Source organism: Parambassis ranga, chromosome 12, assembly GCF_900634625.1.
Source record: "Parambassis ranga chromosome 12, fParRan2.1, whole genome shotgun sequence".
Taxonomy (NCBI): domain Eukaryota; kingdom Metazoa; phylum Chordata; class Actinopteri; family Ambassidae; genus Parambassis; species Parambassis ranga.
This window is the reverse complement of record NC_041032.1, coordinates 8481715-8503936: the sequence shown is the minus strand read 5'-3', so window position 1 is coordinate 8503936 and position 22222 is coordinate 8481715. Positions and strand designations below refer to the sequence as shown.

General features: G+C 43.5%; 3 protein-coding genes across 3 annotated transcripts; 2 read left to right on the top strand and 1 right to left on the bottom strand.

The window, feature by feature from the left end:
* Positions 1-1346: 1346 nt before the first annotated feature.
* Positions 1347-8395, top strand: rnf208 (ring finger protein 208). Its single transcript, XM_028417280.1, has 2 exons — positions 1347-2066; positions 6310-8395. Exon 2 carries the CDS (start codon positions 7265-7267, stop codon positions 8039-8041), a length of 777 nt encoding a protein of 258 aa, XP_028273081.1. The 5' UTR covers positions 1347-2066; positions 6310-7264; the 3' UTR covers positions 8042-8395.
* A 200-nt stretch (positions 8396-8595) lies between these two features.
* LOC114443325 (uncharacterized) lies at positions 8596-12203 on the bottom strand. The gene is made up of 6 exons (XM_028417253.1): positions 11519-12203; positions 10362-10514; positions 9995-10166; positions 9796-9878; positions 9614-9702; positions 8596-9348 (listed from the first exon to the last, which is right to left on the bottom strand). Exons 1-6 carry the CDS (start codon positions 12143-12145, stop codon positions 9267-9269), a joined length of 1206 nt encoding a protein of 401 aa, XP_028273054.1. The 5' UTR covers positions 12146-12203; the 3' UTR covers positions 8596-9266.
* A 994-nt stretch (positions 12204-13197) lies between these two features.
* Positions 13198-15402, top strand: cimip2b (ciliary microtubule inner protein 2B). The gene is made up of 7 exons (XM_028418509.1): positions 13198-13298; positions 13546-13680; positions 13762-13793; positions 14215-14369; positions 14637-14757; positions 14956-15144; positions 15245-15402. Exons 1-7 carry the CDS (start codon positions 13243-13245, stop codon positions 15400-15402), a joined length of 846 nt encoding a protein of 281 aa, XP_028274310.1. The 5' UTR covers positions 13198-13242.
* Positions 15403-22222: the final 6820 nt, after the last annotated feature.

The window sequence follows — 22222 nt, the reverse complement described above, 5'->3', positions numbered from 1 at the left end:
ATAGCTCGATAAAACGGATCAGGGTGCAGTATATAGCACCATATAGTGGTGAAATTACAGATTGCACCCAGGTGAATACATTTTCCTCACCTCCTAACCTTCTAAGTGACACATCCCGTCATCAACTTCAACACTGACAGTGGTACATATGATGCTTTAAATGGTGTTTTGTGATTCTGAATCATTTTCTGGTCTCTGATGAGTTGTGACAGGTTCTAATACTCAATTTTAGACTAAAGACGACTCATGCATGAGCTATAAAAGGTGTTTATTTTAAGTGTGGTGAATGCATTAGTGTGTCTAAATGATGAAGTGTCATTTAAACTATTCTTAGAAGTGGTGTTCTTTTGAACTTCCCATCATGAATATGTAAAATTACAGAGAATTATTAAAAAAGTGTTATTTTAAACACAGCATGCACAACCAGAAAGAAGAGCGTGATGTAAAACTGCATGAGGAACCTGCAACGATGTGTTAGTACACAGAAGTTTGTGGCTTTGTCACCAGCCTCTGAGAAAGAGCAAGTTTCTGGAAACACGAAGGCCCCGTGTTTACTGCTTATTGGTGTTTCTGCCGCACTCTGCTCCACTGTCACTGATTACATGGGTTCGGTGCCCACATATGTAAGCGCATCCCTCTTACATCGATTGAAAATTCATGTCATGTTTTTATTCTGCTTTGATCCAAGGATTATTTATTGGTCAGCAGAAAAGCTTGTGCAGATACAAAACGTATTAAATTTTATGCAACATCTCTGCATGTGTGGCAGGAGCTTAAGATGCTGCCTTAAAGTTTCTGAGGGAATTTATAGAAACTCAGCAGGGAATAAATACAAATGACTCCTGTCTGCTTAGCTGTGCTGGGTGTTTTATTTCTGCAAACATGCGTATGGTCTGTGGTGAAGATGATGGATTTGTTTTTGCATCAGCAGCCTGATATGAAGCTAATTTGTGAGTGAATTAATGTTTGTTTTTGCCATCTCAGATGTGCTGCCCTCTGTAGATTAGATCAGCTTCCTGTGCTTCCTGTGCGCCTGGCTGGTGCACATGTGCGTGTGTGTCTACATTTACAATATGGCATTCGGTGCTTTTATATCTGAGGCTGTTTGAGTATATGCGCATGTGTGTGTTTACATGGGAGGGTGGGGGGAGTATTGTTAGTGGTTCTCATTGGCTGAAATATTTTCTCTGGCATTGAGAAAACGTGATTCTGCCTGCAGAGGCACTGCAGTGTGTGCTGCAGCAGGAGAGAGTGAACGAGAGAAAAAGAGTGTATGTGTGTGTGTGTGTGTGTGAGAGAGAGAGAGAGAGAGAGAGAGAGAAAGAGAGAGAGGAGGGGGTGGGCAGGCAAAACAAGCCACATGCATAAGGAGGCAGCCAGAAGCACAGAGCCAGAGAGGGCGAGCGTGTATGTGTGTGAGTGTGTGTGCATGTATGTGTGAAAACATTGCGCATGTGTGATTGTGAGGCACACTGACTGGAGCAGAAGGAGGAGGAGAAAGAGCAGTAATGAACGGCAGCTGAGAGATAACAGGAAAGGAGAGGTAAAGAAGGAAAGGAGAGGTTTACCTGAGGACCAGAGGAAAGAGACAGGCAGGCAGAAAGAGAAGGGAAGGGATATCTGACACGCAGCACAGGAGCTCAGGTCACTGCACTGAGTACACTGAATGAGCTGAGAGAAGAAAAGCAGGGAAAAAAAGGGATGAAGGGAGAGATATCGAGAGAGGGAGACGCTCAGTCACATCAGCTCAGAGGAGAAGGAGCAGCGTTGAGTGAGTGAAGGACAAAGGTACCAGAGAGAGGAGAGGAAGAGAAGAAGAGGGATGCGGAGGTCGACGGAAGCAGCCTGGGACATGATGTATCTACCTTGCAACAGCTGCCTCCATCTTACATCTCCCCCATCTTTTCCTCCATTCACCGCTGCCTGGTGTTGTTCTTTCTAGAATCAAACAGACAGGAGGAAGCATCCTTGATCTGGAGAGACAAAGAAATAGACATTGATTCTCACAGAAAACTGAGAAAGGAGCCAGGAGGCAATAAAAGAACAACACAAGTGCGTCGGCACAGGTGAGGTTGAGGCATTTGTCTATCTGTACAATCTATATGTTTCATGTCTGTGAGGTGTGGTTCATCTACGTCACCTTTTATCTCTCTTTGTAGCACATTATTGGCAATGGTAGTCTTTGTGTTTTATATTGTTACATTAAGCTGGGATTTGCATGGCTGTTGCATCATGGTCATCCATTTTGCAGTCACACACACACAGGTGTATGAATGGAGACATACAAACATGCCCACACAGACTCAACACCTGCACACACGTGCTTATCTGTACAGTATCTGTGAGTCTGGGTGTAGATGAGATAGAAGAATCTTTAGGGGTTTCCTGTCTCAAGCGGTTGTGACATTTGACAGACCTCTGCACAGACAGACAGCGGGAGGAGGGGGGTGACAGGGACAGAGCAGGAACGGCCTGTTCTGTAGATGTCAGCAACACTGAGGCATCTCCATACTGGCCATACATTGGCGCTGCAGTGAGACTGCTGGGTACACCATGCTGCGATTGCATAACTGCCACCCCTCCCACATGCAAAGCAGCACACTAAGCTGCTCCATCTCACACTGTCCAAAATATTTTGGCCACCATGCTTGAGTCTCACATGTGAGCCCTTCTTGAGCATCCACCTTAAACCTGTGCTTAGACAGGCTCTTTAAAAAAAATCAATCACTTTAATCAATCAAGCCACCGTTGTTATTAAGGAGCTGTGCACTTGCAGTGCTTTTCCCTCATAAATCTTCGATGAGGTCTGTGTCAGAGGAGGAGCGATGCTGGTTACCGCTTTTATTTTTCTGCCTGTGTGCAGCTCTGCCATGTTGCTGTGAGAGCTACATGGATGAGAACAAAGAGCACTTGGCTGTAATGAAATGCGAGGCAAAATGGCCGATGTTGGCCATGAATGACAGCAGGCTGAATTATTAAAAACAACACCTCCCCACATGCACACTGGGCACTTTCTGCCCATGCAAAGACATAAACCACAGACTGCAATCATTTAGCTGACTGTAAATATGACAGATGGATGCAAACATCAGATATGGATTTAAGTGTCTAGATGGTGCATTTAAATTACAGGAGCTTAACAACCATCAGAATACATCCCTGTATTAAAACAATACTTGTATACCCATTAAAAAAAAACAGAAACAAAAGCATTTAAACATCAGGAACGTAAACACAAGCAAGGCACGTGTGCCATTTGATTCTTCTCATTATACTGAATCTGCATAATATGTTGGGAAAAGCTGCAGCCAGCAAACATACAGTAAATCCTGGGATTTGTCCTCAAATCAGGCTAAGGTCATAACATGTTACATAATCAAAATATAATATTCCCACACAGATCAGAGCAGAGCTGTGTCAATGTATTTCACGAGCCAAGGGATGAATGTGGATACAAATCTCAACATAGCTGGCATACCTGACGTGCTGCTGGTATGTGGTGTATAGGGGCACAACAACCTGAACCCTGTGTGCTGATCTGACCGGTACAGATAGATGGATGCACAGCGAGAGGGAGAGACAGAGACAGAGAGATAGACAGGCAGGCAGGCAGGCGCACAGCCTCTATGACTCATTCAGAACATGGTGCCCTTCTCCTGCACTCCGATCTGCAGGTGGAATCTATCCAGTGTGATCACAAAGACCACGGCAGAGCAGTGTGTGTGTGTGAGGGTGTTAAACACACAAATGCAGTGTGAGTGTGATATAATAGGAATGTTCTAGGCATGTGAAGCAGTATGTGTTTTTCACTCTTTTCAGGTGTGTGTTTATGTGTCACTTTAATGAATAATTTCACCACAACACAGAAGACTACAAAATACTAAGTTTAGCGGCTCATATCAGGCTCTTATCAGCTCTCAGGAATGTAAAGGGTGGCGCCCTGTATGTGATGAGGAGTTGTCTATGAGTGAAAAAGATCTAGCAAGTGTGTGTGGCTCTTAAATGTGAATGCAGCCCTGTGTGTGTGTGTGTGTAATGGTATGGTATGAGGAATGTGCTGCTGAGGCAGAGTCCTCTGACATCTCTGTGGTCAGCTCTCCTCTTCCTCCCTCTTGCTTGTGATGATGAGGTCAAATGCCTGCCATGATTTCATTAGTGTAATAATTCCTCTGCTAAGAAGAGCATTCCGAGCTATGCGCACACACACACAGACACACACACATGCAGACACACACATAGTCAAAGCTGTGGAGAGCTGCAGCATTTTACACTGTGTTAATATGGTGGCTGGGTGTAGAAGATGAGCTCCTTACATAACTGGAAAGGGCTCGGTCGATTAGGAGGAGGCTGCGCCAAAGCTGGCCCGTCAGCAGGCAGCCTGCATCAGTTATCAGTCCTTTTCATAGCACTGTCACCAAATTAGAGGGTAATTTTAGCTGCTTCATCTCCCCCAGGCTCAAAGGCTCCTCATGCAGCCTCAATGCTTTATCAACTTAACCCCTGCCATTATCAGACTGATTTATTTTTACAAGCTGTTGTGCGTCTAGACATGCAAGATCTCAGTTGATTATTTAAGCCAAACTGGATGTATGAGGCATGACAAGGATCACGGTATTATAAAAATATGTAAACAGTTAGTACTTCTGATAAATTTCTCCTTGACAAAAACGTTTTTTTTAATGTATGGTTTCCATTATTTTGATTTATCTAATGTTGGTCTTATGGGGCATTTAAGTAGGGCACCTGTCACAAAAACATTAGTAATACACATGTATACGAACACTTTTCTGAACATTAAACCCTTTTTAAAAGACAGGTCTTCGGGCAGGACTGTTGTATAGAATTGCATTATATTGTACAGCTTTAAAGTGAGTGTATATTGTTTACTATTTCTCTTAGGATTAGTTTTCTGACTTTGTAGCATCTTGCCCACATCATCTGTTAATGTAAATGTATCAAAAATAAAGAAAAAATCATCTTATTTTCTGAATGCAAGATCTAAATAAAACATCGTGTACATTTAAGGACATCTTAAATCATTTAAAACATCATATACCGGTAGTGTGAGTAATAGAAGAAGTCTGTGCATACAAACTGTTAATGTAACAGACAGCTTGCCACACTGTGTGGTCAGAGCAGGTTATTGTGACACAGTTGTGGCCCTGCACTTGTCATTCTTCCTACTTCCTGACGTCTTTCTAAGCTGTGTTGGTTTGACTCTGACATGCGTGGGAACATGTACCACTCTGCATGATGGAGGCTTTGTGTCATATTGTGAGTGGGTTTATGAAAAAAAAGAACAAACATTTTTTAGCTTGACCAAAATAATAAGCAGCCAAATAGCATAAGAGGGAGGATGACACATCGTTCATTCTTTACAAGGCTGTCGACAGTGATGATTCATTAGAGATGAAAAAAATTGAGCAGAGGAGGTGACCTACATGGCGGGGAGGAGAGAGAGAAAGAAAAAGAGAAAGAGAGAGAGAGAGAGAGAGGAGAGGGCTTCTATTTATGGTTTGTTTATCTGTGCACTTCGCAGTGGTTTCCTGCCCCCCTCAACCTTCTGCTAAAGATTCACACAGAATGAGAACGACGCACCTAACAGGCGGAAGTCCTTTCACGTGATGTAGGAAGCCATATTGGACGAGCAGGCAGACATTTGTTTCTCTCATTTATCCTCTCTCCATTAATCTGTCGGTGTAAATGCACTGCAGAGAACTGTTAGCCTGCATCACTCAAAATCTCACCAAATGTCTCCAACGAGCACCGCAGTGCTGCAACACTTCTCCAAAAATAGTCTCGTCCTCTGGTGCACACATTCATACACATTTTATGAGGCAGAGCAACAACAATAAAACGTTTTCTTTTTCCTCATATAGAGGGAGGTTCAGTTTAGGTATCACCTGTATATGTCGTGTGAGCATTTATGCATTGTTTCTGTGAGAGACAAAAGCTCTGCACTGTAGCTTTAACTGAATTAGTTCACCCACTCCTAACATACAACATCAGCATGTGTGTACATTTTTGTTTTTTTATCACCGTCATCTTCAGACATGGCAGTGCACTAACTGTAGCCAAACAAAGGCGTGCTCCCTGTGCCGTGCCCCAGAGCAGATGACAACACGATAATTATCTCAGTAAAGTGACACACCTGAACTGAAGCCAAAAGGAAATGAAACAAAACATTTCTCCCCGAATTAACTATCCTGGCATCCCCATCAGATAAAATACACAGAAACTGCACCTATGTTTTCTTCTAAAAACAAACAAAAAAACTAAAACTATTCTATGTATCTGTTTTTTTCACAGGTAGATGGGCCGAAGGAATGTGGAGACAGGTGATGTGTCTGACGCACTGAAAAAACGGAGACAAGCACAGAGACATTCCTCGAACTGTTATCACTGTTTCTGCTTGCTTGGGAGGGCTGTCTGAAAGTCCAAATAAAAACCCCATCACTCCCACCTCTAATTCAGGAGCCTTGGAGTTTAAAGGAGTCATTCCAACAGCTTATAGGGCTCCCCCCACCGGGCCCCCCTTTCCCAACAAAAAGACCTCCTTCCTCCCTCCTTCTTATCAACAAGCCAACGAAGAGGGTCACGCTGGGTCAACAGGACCAAAAGCAGAAAGAGAGAGAGAATGTCTGAGGGTTCTTTCTCACGCACTGAAATCAATGTGTAACACACCCTCGGCCAAAAACAGGAAGTCAAGCAGCGTTTGAGAGAGAAACACTTGTAAAGCAGGGCACAGGAAATGGTTTCAGACAATACCTGTTAGACCTTCACAAACTGCTTGTAATCAACGGACTCTATGAACACAGACATCCACCAACCTGTACTGTATGTATATACATGAGCATCTGTGTGCATATGAGATTCTTTATTGGTTCTATCAGTAAGTGAGAACATATCTGTGTGCTAAGCAGTGTATGTTCAACAAAGAGCCAAGAACATCAGCGTACCTTTAAGTAGTCAACACTGGTCACAAACTGTAAGCTGGACTGTTAAAGCATCTGTACATATAAGCTACTGACTGTGGTGCTCTGGCTGAGCTCCTCCATCTGTCTCACCCTCATAAAGACTGATAGTTGCACCCGTTTGAGGGGATATCTGAGGGAAACATGGAGGAAACCATCCGTCCTCATGTACCTTCTAATGGCTGACTTCAGAGACACATTGGAACAATACTTTTCCCCTTGCACAGAACCAAGCAGGGTTGCTGATTAGAGCTACAGCTCCTCTCTCTACCACCTCTAAAAACGTGCGAATGTCCTGCCTCAGGCGTCAGCCCGTCACCATCCCCATGGACACCGTCAAGATCATCCAGTCGGAAAAGTTTCCCAGAGAGTGCCCTGTGCCGGTCACCCAGCCCCGCTATGCCCCGCCCCCAAGAGTGGCATGGGATGGCGGAGGTGAAGGAGAGATCATTGTCAACCAGGCCTGCAGCGATCTGACTTTGGACATCGCAGGCTCCCCCAGGCCGATGGTGTCCCCCCCAGCTCCAATGACTCGCAGGGAGCAAAGCTTCCTGGCGCAGCGTAAAACTAGTGCCAACGAAATCTGCTACCACCAGTTCCACTACAAGATGGAAGACGTCATAGTCAATCAGTATGTGCTGCGCTCCTCCTCCACCTCTTCCTCCACTTCCTCCTCCTCTTCCTCAGGGCCCGTCATGCCCTGTGAGCCCCTGGACTGCCCCACCTGCGGCCACACCTACAACTTTGCCGGGAAGCGTCCACGCATCCTCTCCTGCCTGCACTCGGTATGTGAGGAATGCCTGCAGATCCTCTACGAGTCCTGTCCCAAGTACAAGTTCATCTCCTGCCCTACGTGCCGGCGTGAGACAGTCCTGTTCACTGACTATGGCCTGGCTGCCCTGGCCATCAACACCAGCATCCTGAGCCGCTTGCCCTCTGACCCCAACGGGCCTGTGCAATGGGGCGGGGACGCCGACCGCAGCTGCTACCAGACTGTGCGTCAATACTGCCAGTCAGCCTGCACCTGCCAGATCGCCAACCCTTTGTCCTCTTGTGGCATCATGTAGGCAAGGGGGGGACGCTGCAGGCATGACTTGACACTGCACCCCACCACCACTCTGTTCATCTATAAGCTCTACCCTTTCTGCCAATCCCATCCCTTCTCTCACATCTACAGTAAATAAACCCTCCATAGATGTTATCTCTATATATTTAATAGCACAGATGGATGCTGTGTGGGACTAATGGATGCTGGTGGTTCAGTAAATAGTAAATAAATGTATTTTATGTATGGACTGGAATCCTATTCACCCTCTCTCGTTTGGTTGGACGTGTTTGTCATTGACATCTCTTTACATGGGAATGCCAGGGGAGGTCTATCCCCCCAACCTAGGTGAATAAAGATTAAATCAATGAGAAAAGTTCCTCTGTGTGGCTGTCAATGCAGAATGCTGGCCTTCTCTTTCTTATTTTGACTCCTACACTGCAGTGAATTTGAAGACAATGGTTGCATTTCAATCATTTTAATGCACAATTAGGGGGACTTTAGGGAGAAGATGAATTTTATCATTTTGTACTAAAATTAATTACTGAATTGATCTCATCACCAGTCAGAAAGTCCAGTCTTCTTAGAATCGTAACTGATATTATCCCAAACATGTGGCTAGTAGGGCTCTAGTCTAGTGTTTATTGACCAATCAACAGTTGTTATCACATGCCTGGTCCCATCAAAGGTGCGTTATCAGTCAAAATAATAAATCTTTGCTAGATGTGAGTTAGTAGATTGGAGTGATAAAAGTCTCAAAACACATGCGACTTTCAGTCAAGAGACAGGGGTGTGACTCCTGGTGTGCAGCTGCTGTCATTTTCTACTTTTTTTTGTTATGAAGTTGAAGTTGACTTTTTTTCTTTTTCTATGTGATCAGGTTTGGGCATCAACAACAACAGTCATATTGCTTATTTCTTTCTTATGTGGAATAACAGCCTTTAATATGTTGCATCTGACAACACCCAAATGCTATGCTATGCTAAAAGTTATCATTCTACATAACCTAGACCTATAATAGGATAATAATTGTTGTGCATAAAGGACGATTACACAGGCTTTGACATCTAAATTATGATGTTATATATTTGTATCACAATTTTACAAAAAAGGCTTCATTTGTTTATATAAATAAAAAGGTAATAAATATACAGATCATATCCACAGCAGGAAATTCTTGACAAAGCAGATTCAAAGGACAGCATCCTCTTCTTAAGATACAGACAGAGACAGACAAAGTGGTCCATTTACTGAGCTTTCCCTCTCCTCTTGAACAGCTGGCTCAACCGTCGCCGGGTTGACTTTTTTTCGGGCGACTGCATCTGTTGGCTTCACAGATAAAAAATTTATCAGGCAGAAGATGAAGCAAAGTCGTTGTGGAGAACTGGAGGCAGTGGACATGTTCAAAAGGAACAGAAGCACAGGCTGAAAATGAACTCTCCATCCACTGTGCATTAGCTCTGCATCACTGCTTGTTGTGTGGCGGGCTGCCATGATGGAGCAGCATGATACTTTTTCTCCAAGCATCAGGCATCTTATGTGATTAATAATTTCTCCCTCCTCAGAGGTTACAGCTATAAATACTACAACTCACCTCTTTGTATCTGACAGAGCAGACTGCTCTCTTCTCAAAGACCCGATTTTTAACCTCCAGCTCCTGTTATTGGGCTCCTCTTTTGTCGACTATTGTTCACAGACATTTAGAAAAAAACACAATCAAACATGATCATATTTTTTTATTGATTGTGCATTGTGTTGCATCTAAATGTAGTCTACCTGCTTTTCATGCTGTTCCTCTTCCTTCTCCAGCAAGTCATGTGTACTCAGATGCTGGCCTCTGCTGGCTGTGCTCAGCTTTTCTGCACCGATATAATTATTCATTATGACACAGCATAGTAGTCCAGATTTGCATAACCATACAACAAAACTTCCATTACAGGCAATCAGGAAAAGAAACACATGAATGATGACTCACTTAAATGCAATGTTGCAATAGTTGTGTCTGAAGCTGATCGCTGCCGAAAATGTCCATGTTTCCGCCGCTGCCTTTCACTGGAACTTCTTTGGTTCTCTGCCTTTTCAAACCTTTGACAAGAATACGGCTCCTCCTCAGCAGCTATACAGTCGCTCTGACATGTGTCAGCAGCCTCATAGAAAATCAAGACGTGAGAAAGACAATGGTTTAATTCACATAAACCCTCAAGCTGCAAGAAGACATCCTGTCATCACCAATTTTACAAGCTTCATGCCTTTGTTATGTTTTTGTAAAACCGTGGAAACAGGGACATTCTCTTAACTGTCTACCTAAAGGTGTCAAACGTGAATGTTGTCACCCAGCTCACCTGCATGTCTTCATGTTCCCACAGGGCATCCATCTCAAACTGTAAGCCTCGGCTGTGCATCTGCCGTCTGGCAATTTCTTCCAGTGTTTTACACACCTGCTCTAAGTAGCAGAGGCCAGGACTCAGCTCGGTTGTCTGCTCGACAGCACAGCTCTGCACAAGCGAATGAGGAAGGAGAGTGTAAGTCTTCTGAAAAATACAATGCACCCTCTCTGCATTCTTAAAAAAAACTATGTTATTAGTGCTATGTATATCTTATAGACAAAATATGTCAATGACTATCCTGGTTCTCTAAGGATGAAACCAATGATGTCGTTCTCAAATGTCCTCTAGAGCCATCATGACCTATATATTATTAAGTGAAAAAAATTGTTCATGAATCTTATTCTACAACCAGAACAATCTCAACCAGAATATCCTGATGTAGCTTTTACTCCACGATCATTAAACACATTTAGACTTTTGTAATTAAACATAATTACAAAAGTATATAATTGTTCAATTATGACACAGCTTCTCTGTGTTGTATTGCCCAAAGCCATTAAACCCTGGCCAAGAGAATACAAGGAAATAAACACACACACACACCCAAGGACTAAACAAACATTTAGAAGCAGCCTAATTAGATGTAAATGTTACACTTAATCCTGTTGTTTCAGCAACTATGTTTGTGCTGCCGGCGTGGACTGATTTTCACACTGATGTGAAGAACAATGTGTCTCACTTCAGAGGTGAAAATCAAATCCAAATCATGACACCATTTCGCCACCGCCCCCCTTTTCTGGTTAAAAACATTAGAAAAACCACAGAATGCTAAACTTCCCCCTCTTGTCTCCATCCATTCCCGTCATGCCTGTCACCCGGACGGACTGGTTTATGATCCCTTTCATTGAAGACGGGCTTGTGACAAGTTGTGAGCATGAAAGCGATCCTGTGTGAGTAATGACATGTCTGCCCTACTTTATTTTTAAGAGCAACTTTGTGAATGAGTAACTGAAGTAAAAGTACAGGCCTTGTTAAACTTGTGAGACTCTCTCCCAGGTGTTTCTTTAACATTTTACAAACTTGTGTTCTACAAGACCAGACATGTAACTTATGTAATGTATGAAGCCAAGACCTACAAAACACATCACTCTGTGACATAACTGGTATCTCACCTCGTGTCTCTGCTTGTCACATCTCATTGACTGAGGTCGTCTGAGCATTTCTGACATCTGCCTGACAGGGACAGATGTGTTGGCTGTCCGCCTTAGGGAGGAACTCTCTGACCTTTGACCTCTCACTAACCCTGGTGTGTGCCGTTTGGGCAGAGAAGATGCCCGAGGCCGCCGCCTGAGCACCTCATCCACCGTCAGGGGCTTTGGGTTGTCCTTCAAGCATTTAGAGTCTATCCGTTGTAGTGCTTGCTCCACTTTTAGGTGGAAGGCAGAGGATTCTTTTTCAGCTCTGATGGGACGAGGGGACGAAGAAGAGGAAGAGGAAGGCACATGAGAGGAGAGAAGAGGAGACTCAGAGTTGGATGCTGGAGTGACTCCTTCACTTTGAGGCATAAACAAGTCTGTGTTATCCGTTAAGACAGAGCTGGAAGTAGCAAGAAAAGACATGTCAGAGCTGGCTGTCTCCACTCCAGAGTCCACCGATTCTGAGCGCAGGTTAGTTCCCATGTCAGAGGAAGGTGTAACAGAGTCTTCGGCATTATTTCCAAGCCACTCTGAGTCCGGATATGGACTTCCTTCAGTCACCCAAGCCTCCAAAAGGTTTCCAAAGCTCCTGTATAAATTCATGTCAAGGATCTCCTCTGTCCTTCACACCTCTGGTGCTGAACCTGAAAGAAAAATGACAACCCACACAGTTATTGGCTAAGGTGAACTGCTGATGTAGAATTTGAAACATCCCATGAGATCCGCCTCCGTTCACGCACCACGCCTCTCAGCACAACGTGTTGATACCCGCTCCTTCCTGTCACCAAATACTGAGAAAAAAAGGTGATTCAGCTGCAATGCTATGTGAACAGTCCGATTTGCCCTCACATCTGTAGGAAATCCAAAACTGAACAACAAGCCAGGACATGATCACACAGATTTAATCTGGAAATTATCTGTATTCACAGACAGCACTGAGAATTCAGTAATGATGATTAAACAGCAAGATTCAGATTAAGCACTCCGACAAGCTCAGATGGAAACTGAAATGATCTGCATGCCTTTACATGGCAGGCAGCTAATCTGCAGAGATTCCTCAGTGTTCAGGTATGTGCGTGAAAAGCAGAAGTGTGAGAAGGAACAGTGAAAAAGACGCTTTGTCACTTCAACAAAGATTTATCAGAGAGTGCAGGAATGTGTAGAATGGACTCTCACATTCTGCAGGTGAACAGTGACATGGGTCACACACAGGCTCAGATAGCACACACACCGACATTTACTGCTGCACTGATGGAAGTGATTGAACTAGTAATGAATAAATAAAATGTAATCAATAAAATAAATACATAAACCAATCCATACTTGACCTAAGCATGTCATAAACTTTTACTTTTCCTCGCACTTCTTGCAGACCATCGCTAGGGGTCGTCGTTGTTTAAAAAAATACAATCCGGATTAATGTGTTACTCTCACCATTTAAATGTTTAAACTTAATTTAAAACACGATAAAGTTTTGACATTATTCAGCGTCTGTTTCAGAACCACGTGAGATACAAATCTACAAATATTCTGCTACAATAAATCTGCTAATAAAACGAGTGTATGCCCACTGTCCAATGTGCGTAAGGGACGTTTCTGTAGACACGTCGGTGACAGTGAGCGCCTGCAGTTTGTTTCGGCTTGATTCTCTGTAGCAACCAGTAAACACTGTGCTCTGCGCCTGCATCAGCGGGACCAACATGGAGAAATACGCACCTAAACTCCTCTTTACAGCAGAACCACATTATATCCCAGGGTGAGTCTCCTGATGCCAAAACATCTAAATGACGTGATGATTTATTGTTATGTTATAACGCTACAGGTACAGGTGTTGATTGAAGAGTTTCCATTGTTACAAGCATACAGAACATTTTAATGTTAAATTTTAATATTCCATATAATTATCATTACATGTAAAAAATGTTGCAATATATGTGCCATCAAAATTATCTAATCTCTATCAAAAATGATCTGTTTGATATGTTTCTACTGATGCATTACAGCTACACAGGATATTGCCCACAGATGAGGTTCTGTATGGGGAAATCCTATGCCAGGCTAACAGCTGAGCTGCTGGCCAGTGCTGAGGTGAAACACTCTAAATGCCTAGTCCTGAAGGATCACGCCCCAGACCCAGAGTCTGACACTAGTCCTGTGGCGAAACCCTCCAACCACCACATCCAACAGACGGGTCATGTCCCCACTGTAAAGTCTGACAGTAACTTGAAGAGGATGATACCTGGATACACAGGTACTCTGAGCTCCGGGGGCCAACAAAGAAACTGAACACCTCAGAGGGGATTAGTTCATATGACAAAGGAGCCTACACAGTTTAATAACATTTAGGAGCTGTAACTGTGATTGGCCACTGACAGCCAGTCAGCTGCTTTGTGTAGTTATGACTGAAATCTGGACACAGGCCTTTAAATGTGACTTTTCACAACAACTTGAGACCAAGTTATCTGTGTCCAAACTGCTGAATTATTAAGATGCTAGAACAATGTGAACAGAACATAGACAGTGAGGTGAGCAGGCGGTCGATTAGTAAAGCATGTACCAATCAAAACAGCCCTCTCACTTGTGTTGAGAGGAATTTCATCAGTGTGCCAACACCATGTGTATTATTTATCACAATTTGTTACAATCATCACCTCTGCTTGTTGCTGTTTTAGGCTTCATCCCAAAAAGCAGGAACTACTTCTCCTACAACTACTCTGAAATATGCCAGAAAGCACTGACCGAGTTTTACCAGGAAAAGCAGCAGAGACTCCAGAAGATACCAAGAGATCTACCGCTTATCGTCAACGGCACAAGTCTACAGATTGATGTAACCTCTATCTTACACACACACACACACACACCAACACCTCCAAGTAGGTTCACTTGTTTAATTATCTAACCTCAGTGTCAGTTGACTGTAATGTAATCCAACTTAAAAAAAGAGGGAAGAACATGATCAGCTTTCCAGATAGGCATGCTCTCATTTTGAACTTTGTGTTTAGGTTTATATAGCCTACTGATTTCTTCATTTTTATAGTATTGATCATATGATCTCTGACTCACACACTATTCTCTGTTATATCCTTTGGCACAGACACCAAAATCTCCTCCGAAAGTGACCTCTGACAAAGTGATCACCTACAGGCCTTCAGAGACCAACACTCCTGGTGATAAACCACATTTGATGGATGATAACAAAGAGTTCCATATCTCAGGTAAACAGAGGGAGGGGTGTACAATATCCTAAAAAACTATCAGTGTCTTACTGTTGATTTTACCTAATTATTACCTAAATTGCACTATAGAACTGAAAAAGCTCTCACACATTATGATTTCCAACATAAGCAATGGGTTAAAAGAGGATAGAAACTGTGTAAAGTGCAGGCTTTGTTAATGCAGATGTCTTTTTGCAGGATTTACAGGACATGTGCCAAGGGCTCGCTCCCTAATAGGCAAAAGCTACCCTCTCATCACCAGCCAGGCACTGAGCAAGTTTCATATGCAGCAGACCAGAGACGTCCCCAGCAATAAGAACCATACTATGCCCAATATCCATCCACCAGTCAGGGGCATGGTGACATCATTCACAGGACACATCCCAGGTCTGTGCTCCCAACACACACACACAACAAGGCTTCACAGTGAACTGTAAACTGAACAAAACATAAAAACAACAAAGTCTAACTCTGCATCACCCTGCAGGATACATGTTCATGTGTGGACATACCTTTGGTCAACTTTCCAAGGATGCTCTGGAACAGAGGGCCATCAACAAGTTCTACCAAAAAAAAGTAATAAAAACATCTTGTGCCCCAAAAATGATCCGTAACAGTGTGGCAACACAAGTCAGATCTTATTAGGGACACCTCACATTTCTGTGGCAGAGGAGACAAGTATACATGTTAAGTCTTTATTGAGGTTGATTGTCACTGTGCATCAGAGGAATCATTCAGAGAAAGAGAACAAACATAGCTAGAACTATTTCACAGACTTCACATTAAAAAAAAATCTCTATTTAGCAAATGCAGACTTCACTTTCCTCCATCTTACCTGACTATCCAAAATTATTCCTGACACTCAGTTAATACCTGAAACAGCCACCAGAGGGCTTATTTTGTGCAACTGGACCAACTTCACTGGAAGACATACAACTGTATAAACCATACAATTACACAAATTTAACTACAAAAACACCAAAAATTCAGAGATCTGAATGACAAGAACTCCTACTGTTAACTCATGCACCTACAGTAAATCTGTGCTGGGAGGATGCAGGAAAAAAGCACCAGGAATAAAAACATCACTGACAGTCTACTAAAAGAGGCTGGTGTGTGTGTGTGTGTGTGTGTGTGGCATTTTTGGCACTGCTCAGAGTGTTTTGTTTTTGATAAACTTAAAGATTAAACTATAAATCGACCAACAGTGATAAATGTAAAATGGATAGTTTTGCACCACAAGAATATCCAACAGTCTACATCTTATCAATAATTATGTTTTGATTGATACTCACCTACAGAAAATACAAATATAAGCACCTAATTGCAGGTATTCAAGAGTTCATGGTGGCCCTTATTCTTCAAGCTGTTTCCTGGAAAATAGTTAAGGATGTACTTTATCCTTAAAGCTAAAGTGCTGGACTTTTGCCTGCCAGTAAACTACTGTAGACATATGGCTGCATGTGAGCAAGGCTGTCAATGGTCTAGTCCACTGCTACAGCCTGGTACAAAAATTGATATATTGATTAGTGCCTTTTCAATAACACTATATATATAGATATATATATTGAGTCCTAGAATTGTGTATAACTATGGGTGTGTCCACTTTGAGTGACACGCAGGTGCTCACTTACAGCACAAGCTTCCTGCTTCCACCGCCTGGCTATCTACGGAAACATACAGATGACATCACGGATGCTTTGTCTTTAGTTATTTACAGTCTATGAAAGTAAAGCTAGCATGGGCTATTACAGTGACAGATAAAATTGTAGTTCACTTTGATTATGCATATGCTCTGCCATTGCAAAGTAGGTATTGCTATTTTAGAGTCAACACAACTTATCGTGTTGCTTTTCCTTTGAAAAGTGTAGAAAGTGTAGAAAGGAGAGAATTAACAAAGAGCTGACACATGTTACCTTGCTACTCTTGTAGAAGTTTGTATTTGATAAAATATTTGGAGTACATATTTTAATGTAATTTTAAATCTAATCTTTTAACTAGTTTGAGTATAATTTATAAACACTGTAGAAGCGCTCAGGAGCCAGTTGCACCAGTTGTTTGAAATTTCTAAATGGATATTGGGACTAGTTGGCCCTGCATATTTACATCCAGTGTACATAGCTACATCAGCAAAGCTAATTTTAGCTTGCTAATACAATGCATGAGCTTTACAAGATGATAAAAAATGCAGACTAATAACAAATAACCAGGAAATATTTAAAATCATATTTAACAAAAAACAAAACAGAACACACTTTACGTTAAATAACAAAAAGCTAAGGTTAATCTCAAAAAGTATAAAGTTAAACTCTATACTGCTACAGTTTGTGATACTGTTTACACAGTTAACATATTTTAGTTCAAGCAACTAGCCGATGACGGATGACATCTGCACTCACAACACAAAGAAGAAATTTACAAATAGCTGGTGCAACACAAAGGTTGAAGAATATGGGCCATTCCCGAAGCTGTTCGTTTTTGTGCTTTTTTCAGTTCAGCAGTACGGATGAGTGGATGAGTGTGTTTTCATGCAGTTAGGACTTATTACAGTAAATACTCTCCACCCTGTTCTTTCCCCCACAGAGGGTTTAGTTTTCAGCAGTTCTTCTCAGTTTTGAGTTCCTCTGAACTTCAATGACCTGATGGATTGAGCCAACAGTCCAAGCTGCGATCTGTCAAAGTGTAGCCACTGTGATGGTCGACTGTGCCTATGACAGAAATGATAAGAATGAAAGAAGAACCAATAAAGGCCAAAGATTATCTGGAGAATTCAAACAAAAAATGGACATTTTTTTTACCTTCTGGTCTGAGCACCCACATGACTCTGAGAAGCTGCCTCTGTTCTGGTGGATGTACCAGCTGCTCCAAATAGTTTGGCCCAGCGAAGCCCACTCTGACAAGGACTCTCTTCCTGAGCATTTGGAGTCACACAGTCTGTCCCTACTGTCCTCTCTTCTTGCCTGCTGTCCATACTTACCTGAAACCAAGTATCTGTAGACTTTTGGCTACAGTCCTCTGCTTCAACCACACCATCCACTAGATCTGGCTCTTTAGGCCACCACTCTGGGACTGGAGCTAACACTGGACTCCTGCTGGCCTGCACACCTCCACGTAGTTGCTTGAAACAGCTTGTGTTCTGAGACTCTTGGTGATGCAGAGGTGTCTGGTGTGAAATTTGACTACTATAGTTGTGGGCTTCCTTTTTGTCAGCTTGAAGTCTTGGCCAGCTGGTTACCAAAAGGGCAGAACATGGTTGGGGTGGAGAAACACCGTGCTCCTCTGAACGCAGCTGCCTGTGATGTAAAAGTCTGGGCTCCAGGAGCAAGTTGAGGTCGAAGGGCAGCACAGAGAGCGGCTGCAGGAGAAGCAGCAACTCCTGAAACAATGGCTGACAGCGACCCAGGGACATGGACAGGAACCCCCATGAATGGTAGTATGTTGTCACGACATCTGTGGAGACGTAACGAGTGTAAACACACAACGATCCAACCATAGACTAGATATATATTTTTACTATTTATTTTATAAATAGTACTTATTTCTGCATTGATAACTGTTCATTTAGTTATACAGTGTGCAGTGAAGCGAGGGTGCACTCACCTTTTTGACTCTGAAGGTGACTGAGCCAGAATTCCAAAGCTCTCAGGCTGGAAGAAAAGAAGCTGAATATAAGTCATGTGCTGTCATTTTGTTTACATATCACTTCTTTCTTTGCTTCATTTGTAAAGCTAAAGATAACTTCCTGTCCATACTTCAGCAGGCCCATGATGAAGGCTCTCAGGCGCATGCACTGGCTGGTGAGTTGGGGACATTGTTTGATTTTAGAGACCAGGCTGTGGAGGACTCTGGTGGACGGACCTGCAGCAAAAACCATGAAAAGTTGGTTAACGCGCTCAGAACAATAGTGTGTACCACAACTAACGCTTTACCACTAGTGCTGCTTGGTTGTGACTGATCCAGACTTTGATTTCAAGATAATAACTATGGTACCCATACCGATCCTGGTAGAGATTTCCACCACACTCCAGGAGTGATTGCGGCGCTGCCCAATTATGAAATCCAGTTTGTGATCCTTCAGGCCGTCTTCTAAAATATTTTGGATCGTTGGGCACAAGTGTTCCAGGACTAGACCAGCAATAGTAGGACTACAAGAGCTGTTACCCAGACGCATCTGTGCCAGGAAGAAGGAAATGTTATACAGAATATTGACTGCTGAGGCAAGATATTTGACTCCTTTTTTCCTAAAAATACACCTTATGCGGCACCAAGGCTAAACACCATAAATGTGTTCCATGGGGGCACACATTCACGGTGCTTCGCCCCGGAAATTCATACCTTTTCTTCAGGGTCTCTACTGCTGCCAAAATGAGCCATGATCAAATCCACTGCTCTGCTAACAGACCTCAGCAAACCTGAAGACACACAGGTTAGACAGGCTGAGGCTTGAACAGATACAAAATTTTCCAATTAAGATCCAATTTTGTTAGGATAACTGGGTCAATGCATGGAAACATGAGAGGGAAAGCTTCCAGGATTCATTATCATACTGCTGAAATGCAAATGTGACTGTGAACTCCAGATGAAAGAGTCATTTTTTCCATTTCAATCCTCATTGACTTGCTTTTTCCTGCCTCTCTTTTTTTCATCTCTTACTGGCCAGCCTCTGCAAATGTCACAGTAAATTCTTTATGCATGTTGATGCTGCCTGCAGTGTTGCACCACACCGATTCCTCGCTGCTTTTTCAAATGCCTCCATCAGTGATTAATCATCGCGAAATATTTCACAATCCTATAGCTAAATTTACACCTCATATGGCAGCACTGAAATGATCATGTGTGATATGAATCGTTAGCACTCTTTCTACTGCACTGTTCTCCCTCTCATCCTCTTGCAGCTACACACACATAGGCTACAGAGCAGGAGCCTCAGCCAATCCTGTGCTGCGAGAGTTAAAAATAGGTCATGTTTGAGAGGAAGCCCCTTCAGGGTATTGAAGGCACTGCTGCAGCACAGTGAGTTTCTATTGCTCATCACTGGCTAGACACTACAAATAAGAAGGAAGCCACTCATCGCAACTTTCACTGCACTCAGATTTCAATTAGTACTTAACAACGTTCACAACTGACACAGTCATTAGCTGGCCCTCACCTCTCCTCTGAAGGTGGCTGATAGACATGGACTCATAAGATGTATCGGGCGAGAGGCAGAACTCTGTGGGCGGCCTGTCACTCAGGATCAGAGATTCACTGTGATGACTCTGACTTGGCTTCGAATTGAGCCCGGCAGAGTCCTGGATTTGATGTAGATGTAGCCCAGAAGCAGCCAGGGAGAGGAGAGAAGTCAAAGAGGAGAGAGGAGCCACAGACGAGAGGGCAGCTGTAAAACTACTGTGGAAAAAAACAGAATCAGCTGCAGGCGCAGCCTGATACTCTGGCAGCGTTTGCTGTGCTTGTGAGGCAGCAGGAGGAGACACAGTCACCTGTACTTTGGTGTGATGGGTGTCTGTGGTTATGGGTAAAGTGGGTGGTGTGTGAGAGAATATTGGATGATAAGAGGTGTGGGACACCGACTGAGCGGAACCTCTAGGCTCAGGACTGGTATGGCTCTGTTCAGAGGGGAGATTGATCAGGTCCTGGTAGGTGGGAATTTTAACAAGATTGGATTGATTTAAAAAGCTGTTAGGCTGAGTATTAGTTGAGAGTGGACTTGTTTTGTCTTGCTCCTGCACCACTACAGACTTTAGGCCTGTGTGATGTGGATCCAGGCTGCTCTTTGATGTACACGGACTTTTGCTGGAGTGGCTCCACATGTGTCTGCGGCTGAAGCACTCTGGGCTCGGCGTGCAGGTAGAGCAGGTGTCAGAGCTGGAAGGAGCCTCCAGGAATATGGGGTACTGGCTGCCCATCGGTGATGACTGAAGATTAGAAAAACACTGGCTGCGCTTGCCCTTAAACTTGGAGCCTTGCTGGGAGCTAGCAGGCTTGCTGCTCTTTTGATTAATGTACTGCTCCAGTAGACAGCCGAGATGCTGGACCTGTGACTGTGGTTTTCCTGCAGGGATCAGAACAAAGGGCTGGATGGGTAGCGAGGTTGGTCTCTGAGCTTTACTATAACGCACCACTTCTTCATCCAATGAACAAACTCCTGAGAAGAAAGAGTTTGAACAGATATTAGATTCACTTTTTTCATTTTATAATATCTTTCCTTCATAAATCAGATGTCTGTCTTACCTTCTGCCACCTTCCCCTTCTCAGTTGCAGCAATATTACTGTGCTCCTGGTCCTGAGTCACAGATGGTTGTGTGGATGCAGCTCTTGTGCCTTGGCATTCACTGCTATGTGGGCTACACTGGCTGGGGCACAGATAACAAGGCGAGTGGGAGAGGTTCTTGATGCCGTCTGTATGTTTCTTCCGGCAGAGGCCTTTGTCAGTGGAGGTGCTTGGAACCTGGTAATCATCGGTGTGAAACTGAGAACAGTTGAAGGCAGAGCTGTATTCTGCAGAGAAGGACTTCTTTTCCTTTTGTTGAGGCTCTAATTCCTAATGTAGAAAGGCAGAAAAGGCATAGGTTTGATCTTAGTAGGAGACAGATTAATAATATTGAGATTTAAATTGTGTAACTTAAATTATTAAAATGGTGGAATAATGGGTTTCCATTGGAACATATCTACATGTAACAGAGTAATAAAAGACGGATTTGTTTTCCATTATTACCTTCTTGACTTCACTGTGCTGTTCTTCCTTCTTATGTTCGAGCAGGAAGGGGCTGGTTTTGTTCTGACCTTCAGGGCAGCTGGTGAGGCTGCACCAAGCAGGGCTGGGTGACTGGGAGGAGAGGTCACAAGTTACAAGCTTGTAGTACTTCTGGTTGGTCCCCACAGACAGCACAGCTTGGCTTTGAAGACAGGCAGTCAGGTCTGACACCTCCAGAGAGGAGAGTCCTGAGGGTAGCGGCTCTAGAGAGTAAAGATTGCAGTTTGAGTCGAGGCCCTGAGGAGAGCAACGGGAAGCAGCGAGTGTCATATGATTCTCCTCTTTTCGGGGAGAGTAAACCACCGTCGTGCAGTCACTGTCACTTTGGGGAACAGGTTGGAGGTTGAGGAACACAGATCCTTCAGATGACTGAGACGGGCGAAGCGCAGGACTGCTGAGATCATGAGGGGTGGCAGGATTGTTGCTCCTGTTGTACATAGTGCAGAAGTTGACTAAGACGCCATCAGAGCTGTTACAGGAGGAGTCACTGACATACTCTGTGTGACTGTTGGACAGCAGCTCAGGGGAACATTTGTGCTGGCTGTGGATGTAGCAGGACATGTTATCCTTCCGTCTGTCTGAGTCCTGCTCTAAACGAGCCGTCGGAAAGCACTGGCATTCAGGGTGCATCCCCTCGAGTTGGTTAGAGAGCCACTCTTGATCACTCTTGGTACTCAGCATCGTCCCCTCATTGCCCCATTCACTGTCCAT